At 44.5% G+C, this 8,944-nt stretch overlaps 2 protein-coding genes across 3 annotated transcripts; one reads left to right on the top strand and one right to left on the bottom strand.

Moving 5' to 3' along the window:
* The first annotated feature begins 7 nt into the window (after window positions 1–7).
* RSRP1 (arginine and serine rich protein 1) lies at window positions 8–4,753 on the top strand. 2 transcript variants are annotated; one of them, XM_083810132.1, is made up of 5 exons: window positions 8–147; window positions 1,261–1,881; window positions 2,228–2,382; window positions 3,637–3,720; window positions 4,229–4,753. In XM_083810132.1, exons 2-5 carry the CDS (start codon window positions 1,263–1,265, stop codon window positions 4,412–4,414), a joined length of 1,044 nt encoding a protein of 347 aa, XP_083666258.1. In that variant the 5' UTR covers window positions 8–147; window positions 1,261–1,262; the 3' UTR covers window positions 4,415–4,753. The 2 variants fall into 2 exon arrangements, with proteins under 2 accessions (XP_083666258.1, XP_083666259.1); XM_083810133.1 differs by lacking the exon at window positions 8–147 and adding an exon at window positions 340–490.
* A 1,142-nt stretch (window positions 4,754–5,895) lies between these two features.
* On the bottom strand, window positions 5,896–8,308 carry SYF2 (SYF2 pre-mRNA splicing factor). The gene is made up of 7 exons (XM_083810138.1): window positions 8,181–8,308; window positions 7,986–8,096; window positions 7,575–7,700; window positions 7,323–7,440; window positions 7,117–7,207; window positions 6,423–6,521; window positions 5,896–6,318 (listed from the first exon to the last, which is right to left on the bottom strand). The coding sequence occupies exons 1-7, from the start codon at window positions 8,226–8,228 to the stop codon at window positions 6,153–6,155; spliced, it is 759 nt and encodes a 252-aa protein (XP_083666264.1). The 5' UTR covers window positions 8,229–8,308; the 3' UTR covers window positions 5,896–6,152.
* Window positions 8,309–8,944: the final 636 nt, after the last annotated feature.

Raw genomic sequence — 8,944 nt, 5'->3', positions numbered from 1 at the left:
GGGGGCAGGTTCTGGAAGCTTCGGGCCGGGCCGGGCAGCGGCAGCGGCCGTCGCTCGTCTCCGGGGCAGGGCCTCGCCTCACCTCGCCTCGGTCGCGGTGCCTCTCGTCTTGAGAGCCGGCAGCGGGGGCGTCCGGTGGCCCCAGCGGTAGGTGCCCGCAGGCGGCGTCCGGCGCGAAACCTCCCGCTGCGGCTCGGAGCCCCTGGGGGCCGGGCGGGGAGGCGGCGGGGGCGGCGTACACCGGGCTGGGGCCCGCGTGCGGGGTGTCGGTTGGGTAAGGGCTGCGCCGGGCTGGGCTGAGCTGCGCCGTGCTTTGCGCGTACCGCGTTGAAAGCGCCGGCGATTGCTTAGGATTGCGATGAGGGGCGCGATCGGAGGCAAGCAGGTGTTTCCCGTACCTGTGCTGCACGGTGGCGGCGATCTTTGCCCTCCTGCAGAGGAGAAGCGGCGCAGTTTATCTCCAGTAGTAGCAGGGAGAACGCTTCTTATGGTGAGCGTGGAACTTGACACGTTTTAGTAAGGCTTGGAGACTTACTTGATAGCTCTTGTTTACAACAAGCACCAAATACAAACGGTGTGATTAAAGCAGCCGTCCTTAATCTGCGGGGTGGAAATACGGCTTTAAGTAACGGGGGTGGGATAGTTACACCGCAGAGTGCAGTAACCTTTGGAGATGTAAAATGGCTGCCGCTGAAGGGGGACAGCCATTTTAATGCATTACCATAACGGGTGTGACATTCGTAACAGGTCACATCTAGTGACTCATTAGCTGTGGTTTTTGTAGTAGTTATCTGCAATATTTTTAATAGGGATTTGGTGCATATGTTGCTGGGATGTGTGGAGGACTGTGCAGACGAAGTTTTGTAGTGCAGTTCAGTCAAGATCTTGAAGTGATTGCTGTACCTTCAGGATACTTTTTTTCCTGTTTAAGGAAAATACCAATTTGTATCTTTTTCACAAAAGGCATGTGTCTACAGTGAGTGAAGAGTATTAAAACCTACAGAAACTTCTTAAAGTTCTAGAGACCTATTCATGGTTTAAACTGAAGCCATTTTTAAATTTCATATAGAAGACTCACTACAGAAGAGGAAATGATGAAATTTAAAGTTGTCATGCATAAAACATGCTACTAATCTGGATTGAAAAAAATGTCCGCGTGTCTAATTATCCTTGAACTTTTGGCATGTTGTAATGCTTAATTGATGTATAAATGGCGTGCTGCATACCAATGATTTTGTTTCTCCTCCCCCCACTCCTCAGGAATGGAGACTGGGTATTACAGAACAACAATAAAAACAGAATCAGGTTCTAAAAGTATCTGCATGGAAGAAATGATGGTTAAGAAGACTGATGATATGGCAGATTTCATGGATGACTTGAAACTCAGCTCACCAAAGAAAAGATATTCTTGTTTGAGATCTGAGAGAAGTTGTGATAGGTCATCAACAAGGTCATCTAGTAGATCTTCTTGCAGTTCACGGTCCAGTTCAAGTACATCCTCTTCAGTTTCCTCCAGGAGTTGGAGCCGGTCCAGATCCAAATCACAGGCTCGACGAAATAGTTCCCGAAGGTACAGAAGATACTCTCGTTCCTATTCCAGAAGCCGGTCAAGATCACGTGGCGACATGAGTTACAGAGGAAGGTACCACGCCAGACACTACAGGAGGTACCACCGTTCTCCGCGGTGTAGGTCGCGCAGTAGGTCATGGTCTCGTGGGAGATCCTATTACAGAAGGTCCTATTCAAGAAGCAGATCACGTTCAAGAGGCCGAAGATACTATGGATTTGGGCGAACAGTACACCCTGAGGCTTACAGGAACTGGAGAAGCAGGTCACAAACGAGATCTCGTAGTAGGTCACCTCTACATTTGAGTGAAAAAGGTACTGTGAGACTTGCATTGCGTGTGAGGCAAAAAGCGTGCCCTTTATAGAGATCTGAGTTTGTCTGGTTAACAAGTGTAGTTGCTTTATAGAGCATAACAGATAATTAGAATTTGGAAGAAAATCTTGGCATAGCTAGAAAAATATATTAAAACAAAAAAAAATTTGTTTAGAGGATATTTTTTGTGTTTCAACTGAAGCTAAATTTCCAAAGTTAAGATGAAAATTAATCAGAGTTGATGCTTGCTCAAGTGCAGTGGCTGTTTATGTTCAGTTTTTAGGCTTGTATGAACAGGTACATGTTGATTTTAAACATAAAAGAATGACACTTCTTTTTTTCTTGTAGAAAAGAGGGAACTTCTGGAAATTGCAAAAGCTAATGCTGCAAAAGCTCTGGGAACAGATAACATAGTCTTGCCTGCAAGTTTGAAGATCCTTACTCCTTCCAAGGAGACAAAAAATATAAAACAAGAGCATGAAGATTCTGGGGACTCAGATGAGGTAAGTGTGAACTGGAATATTCTTGATTAAAAGGTAAATATTTTTAAAACCTTGCGGTCTGCGTGGATGTCACAGTATTTTTTAACTGTGGAATTTGTAGTTACAAGTTCAAACTCTTGAACAAAAAATTGACTTGAATGCTAAAAAGTACTGTAGAAACCACTGTAGACTTGCCTTTACACTGAATATGCACTGGGCTCTGAGAAGCTGTTGATTCACGTACGGGCATTTGGTTGGTGTTAGGTTATGAAGAAGTGAGAAATGTAGCTCTTCCAAGTTTTTTTTCTAATACAGTATTGCCTATTACGTTGACTAGTTTGTTTTTGAGCTAAAACAAGGAGTCTCTGTACCAAGCCTGTTGAATAGTTTTTAGTAAAGGTTGATTTTACTGCCTGTTTAACTGTTAAAAGTTTTTCATATGCAACAAACTGTTTCCCAGAAATTACATACCCAAACACACAATGCATTTTACATGCTTTATTTCTGTCTTATAGAAATCATGACTATGGTTCCAGACATGATGAAGAAAATCTGTTGGTAATTAAGGGACTTGTGGGCTATAGTTGCTGTAAATTTAAGGGAGGGAGAAACTTGAGCAGCTTAAACTGAACTTTAGTTTGGCTCTGTTATGATGTGTTAATCTGATTCATGATAAATAGAAAATTGTGCTAATTGTTACATCTATCAGATGCTGATATTTCGTATTTACTGAGGGTTTTAGACAAATGGTACAGGCATCCCTTTCATAATATATGCAATATATTCCAGATGTTGAGAGATTACAGAAGAGGAGGCCTGCATCACTTGCAGATAAGTTTATTGTTGTTATCCAAAGCTCTGCAGGATTAATACGCAGAACTTCATGCAACTTACTCTAACACTACATTTCATTGTATGGCATTCCATGCTTTGAATCATTTGAATCCTCTTTAAGACTTAACTGGGGCATGGATACCAGGTCACATGTGAATTGGCACAAGGACACCGATAAAGATAATACATGTTTTTCAAACTGACTTCAACATGGATCTGTTTGCCTATATATACATATTTAAAAAAAAGGCATCAAAAAGCATCAAATACAAAAGATACAATAAAAAAAAAAGTATCAAAAAGCATCAAAAGTAGCTCACAGCTACTTTTGATGTAAAGAACTGAAACAACCGTACTGGAAAACGAATAACGTATGATGACTGCCTTAACCTGCATAGAGTATTGTATCTTCCCACTTATGCTTTGTGTGTTTTTCTCTAGCAACCCAGAAGACTAACAGAAGATAGAACTAAAAGTGGAATGGAGAGAGCAACCACACAGAGGAGCATTTCTTTCAGCCCTAATGTAAGTGAGCTTTCCAAAAATGGAAGTCCAGTAATTCATCCTTCTTGTATTACTTTCCACGGCATTGGTTGCCAAATTAAATTTCTTAAATAATGGTAACAATTGAATTTGATGGTTTCACAATTACTTTACTAGAGGGTTAGATCAGTATTTTAGCAGTACTGTAAACATACAACAGCAATGTGTTTACAATCAGTGTTTACATTTCAACACTTAATGTTGAGTGTCTGTACTACAGACTTGAAAGTGTATGTGAGAAAGAATTTACACCAAAACTTGCAAAAGTTGCATCTTTTGGTTAAATTTTAGTAACGCACAACTATGGGGAAAAAACTTCCCTGAATCCTGTGTCAATTAAGTGTATGTAGTTGATGCCTAGTAGTCCTTGGGTCTCCTGTGAGCTGGAAAGAAAACAGTCCAGCTTAAATGCAAATAAACCCATCGAAGTCAGTAGGTCTTGGTATATTCCTTATCTTTCTAGCATTTTCAAAGGTAATTTATTTTACAGAATACAATGGCAAAACCAGTACTACAGAGGCCAGCAAGTCATGTTGTTAAAGAACCATCAATTTCTCCAGGAAGAGAAGATGACAGAAAGGGAAGTCCCTATGGGCAATGGGTTCCTGTCAAGAAGGAGGAGAAGAAAACATTTGTAAACTTCTCACCTAAATGTGCACTGTTCCGGGCACGCTAATATCTTACTGTTTCTCAGACTGTAATATTATGCATACCCAAATGGTGAGGTCTAAAGTTTTCTGATCAGGTTGAAGACTTGTTAATATTGGCTATTTATTTTGAGATCTTTAATTTTGAAATCTTAGGTTTCTCTTTCAGATATAAAGCACGGTGATCCAGAAGCCACAGATGGGAATCTTGTGTATATTTGTAAATATTTTTGTATTGCTTTAATGGCCTAGAACTTACAGGTGGGTAACTTTTTCTAAAGAATAGTTCAGTAGCTGTTACTCTGAGCACTTGAATTACTTGTGTAACTGTTGACTCCCGAGTAAATAAATTTTAGTTTTGCACAGGCTTCTCAATGTGTCAAGTATTTGGAGCTTTGTTTAGTAGTAATTTGATGTACATCCTGTAAGTGGTTATTTCCAGGTTTAGGTTTCACTTGCCTTACGATTACCACAAAGTACAACAGAAGATCACTTGAGTTATCTTGACTCTTGCCTTCCTGTCCAGGCACTGACTGTCCGTTCCATCTTTTGAAAGCATTGCACTTGAGGAGCCATCACATCATCCACTGACTTCTAAATCCTGAACTTGTGTTTGCAGGCTTGTGGTTGATACAGGTTGCTTTAAAAACAACCTGTAAAGAATCACTGTAAGGCAGTAAGCAGGCAGCAAGGTTGGCTGAGATGACTTCATGAGACCAATTGTAGAGATTATACATAAATATTTAGCACTGCTGTGCAGTTAGCTCCATGGCTTACAAAGAGTTTCACCCTATGACATGTGAAAGCAAATTAACAAGCTGTTTTATCAGTTTAGTTGTTCATTTGCAACGAACCTACAAAGATCGTTGAATCTGCCTGACAACTTCACGGCTAACCAAAAGTTAAAGCATTAAAGGGTATTTTCCAAATGCTTCTTGATTCTGATAGGCATGGGGCATCAATCACCCCTCCCTAGGCAGCCTGCTTCAATGTTGGACCACCCTGAGGGTTAAGAACTCTTCTGTAAAAATAAAGGGCTATTACAATGAACTGGAGTATTAAAACAAGTCATGTGCCTGAGTACAGAGAGAGGTTTCCCTATCTTCATTCAAAAACTTTTGGTATAGGACTTGGATGCTTGCAGGCCTTACTTTTCAGGTGTGAGTGCAGAGGGGTTAGTTGTTGTATGTAGAACAGGAACTACTGCAGCTACCTAAAGAGTTGAGGCTTCCTGTGGGAGTAACAGTTCTGTATTTTGCAGTGACTTGAACAGTGCTGTAGGTTGTCCACATTCCTTGCCCTCTCAGTGAGGGTGGAACGTAGTTTTGCTGCCTGAACATTGTGATTACTGCTCCTGGAAGAACTCCAACCTTTGGCACATCACAAACACGGAGTAGTTTCCCACTCACAGAACAATAATGCACGTTCTTGAAGTGTTTTTATCTTCTTGCTAAACGAGTATTTTCAGGGACTTTGCCATTCTTTACATAATGACATGCTTTATTCTTAATCATGTGGCAAGAGCTTTCTTTATTTAGAATGAGAAACAGGAGGAGCTGGCTACTTCTGCAAGTAAAAGCTATATACAGCTGATGCTATACACTGTGCGCATTACGTCAATTGTATTAAATACACTATTGATTTTACAAGTTACTTTGAGGTCTACCAAGTATATTTCTGATACAGTTTAAGAGTGCATGCAAAATATCCACATCAAACTTTAATAAGCATAGAAAGGCAGTAGTATGCACTTTGGTGGACGTCAGTTCAGACAGCTGTTCCTCTCTCCAGGTTCTGTTTAATTTCAGCTGTGTACTTCCCATAGAACCTCTCTGCCTTCTTATTGAACTTGGCATTTCTCTCATTAATGTAGTCAATATCCGCATCATCATTGTAAGGACGTCTTCTACTGTATTTTTCACGTTTTTCAATTCTGTAAGACAAGTGTCAGTGTTTGAAGATGTAGACGAATCATGTGGACTTAATTACACAATTTCTACACACCACGCGTTTCTTAATTTTATCTTATTTACTTACTGTTTTTCAAGATCTGCAACCATTCTATCAATCCCCTCCTTAGTTGGCACATGAGTTCCATGGAGAAGACTGTCAGATGTTGGATAGAGTGCTTCACCACTGAGCAAGAGGAACAGATGGGCACCAGTTTACACTATTGTATTGACTGAGATTCCACTGCTTCTGTTTGGGTTTTTAATACTGCAGGGCATTAACTTGTGTCTAACTGTAGGAGTCGAAGATGCAGTGATAACTGCTAATATTAAAGACAAACTATGAGACAGTATCACATGCCCATACAAGATAGAGAAACCAGCACTGAAACTCTAAAGCTAAACTTTGGAACTTCATTTAAAACCTGTTGGACTTCTACAAAAAAACAACACAGTAAAAACCCACAACTGACTCCAAAAAATAGAGTAATCCACTTGCACGTCTAAATATTTTCCAGTTGACAAAATACTGCTTCAAACTCAGTAATACTGAATTTGAAGAAAAAAACCTTACCAATTACAATTCTAACTTTTTTTCTATCAAAGTAGAGATTGCAAGGGAGATGATCAGGTAGGCTACGCATTTTGAAATGTTAAAATGCTAATATTACAGTGCTTAAGTGAATACACTGAGAAATCCCTGAAAGGACTGTTTTTTAAGTCTTTAGCATTCATTACAAAATTACAAACATGGGAGATCAGATGACTGAGGTTACACTTACTACTGTTCCTTCAGCTTCTCGTACTGCTCCAGATCAGGTTTGATCTGCCTGGTTAGTCTCTGGTATTGGCGCAACTGAGCAGCTGCGTAATCTTTGGAAGAAAATTAGTTAAGGTGAAGGTTTTTATTTCATGATTCAGTTTGCAACTGAAATATTAACAAAGGTGTTCGTTAGGAATATGGATAATTATATAGTTAAATTGTTACCTGAAAATCCTAGATCTGGATTTTTCCTCTTCTTTTTCCTTTCCCATCTCTCAGCATCCTCAGCACTGATCTCTAAAAGTTTAACTCGCTCATAGTCTTCTCCTCTTGCTGCACATTCCTAATATAGCACAAGTAATATTTAACAAAAACATCGTCCAAGGATTAACCCCCCTGTAAAAACTCTCTCGACTTCTCTAAGCATTAAGGGGGAGCTTCACTATAGGTCACAGAAAGCCACAGCTCTGTGTTTACCTTCTTCTTTTCCTCCACTTTCAGCTCCCATTCCAGACGCGCTTTTTTGGCTTCCCAGTTCGGGGGTAATTTAAGCCTTTTATCTTCTTCCACCACTTCTTGGTGGTTCAGCTTGCGAGCCTCATTCTGGGAACGAAGCAGTTTATAAAACTCTGCAGACGCATCAACGCTCAGCCGCACAAACTCCAACCCCCAAACCCCCGGTGCTTCGTGTGGGCGGGGGCCGGGTGTGCGTGGGTCCCAACCCCGCTTCCCGACCCCGGGCACCGCGCGAAGCACCGATGTGGCGAAAGGCTGCGGAACCGGGCCTCGGCCGTCCGGAACGGGTGCCCGGCAGGACAGGGGCGGCCCGCGCTGCGAGCCGGCCGCACCCCGGGCCGGCCACGATCCCCCCCCCCCGCTGCCGCGTACCCGCTTCATGTGGAGCTCGCGGAACTTGCGCAGCCATCCCTCCCGCTTCTGCGCCGCCGCCGCCGCCGCCGCTGGGCTGGGCTGTGCCTCGTCCTCCGAACCCGAGGAGCCCTGGAACAAAGCGCACTCAGCCGCGGGCGCCGCGGGAAGCCGGGCCGGGCCGGGCCGGGCCGGGCCCTCCCGCGGTCGCCTCACCCCATCGGGAGCCGCGGGGCAGTCCCGCTCCACCACCTCCGCCGCCATTAGTGCCGCCGACGCTTCCGCTTCCGCTCCTGCTGACGCACTTCCGGTCGGGCACGTGCCGCGGCCTCGGCCGCCCCTGGCGGGCGGGGGGTGACGGGGCTCTGCCGCGTGCGGAGCGCAGCGGGACGGGGCCGGGGACGGGGCCGGGGACGGGGCCGGGGACGGGGCCGGGGACGGGGCCGGGGACGGGCCGGGCCGGGCCGGGCCGGGGCCGCGCTGCGGGACCCGCGGAGGTCGGTGCTTGGCACGTGCGGGTTGGGCGCGTCGGCTTGTCTCGTGTGTGCCGCGGAGGGGCAGGTGGCAGCGGTGAGTGCCCGTCCTCGCCGTTAGAGGCAGGCCCGGAGCCCCGCCGTTGCTTCTCGGAGCTGCCTGGAAGGCAGCCGTCACATCGCTGCTGCGCCCCGGGCACCGCTGTGTGGACAGGCAGCCTGCTGCAGGCTTGGAGCTACGGCTTAACGAACGCCGTGAAATCAACTTTTTATTTGTTTATTTATTTATTATTCCAGAGAATCAATGTCATGATGCAAACTGTCTGTGCAAAGTAAGGAAGCAATGTGTGAACCAGGTGAATTCTTCTGTGCCTCAGCTTACCTGGAAGCACTGGCAAGATCCAGGGCAGAGAGCCTAGAAGGGATGAAGCCAAATACCGGCACCCCCACAACTGCTCCCTGTCCGCTCATGCTCTGGAGATCACTCACAGCAGGTTTGCTCAGGGA

The sequence above is a fragment of the Anser anser genome (genome assembly GCF_964211835.1).
Source record: "Anser anser genome assembly, chromosome: 24".
NCBI lineage: Eukaryota > Metazoa > Chordata > Aves > Anseriformes > Anatidae > Anser > Anser anser.
Note: the sequence above shows the minus strand (reverse complement) of the source record. Positions and strands in the feature narration are given on the sequence as shown.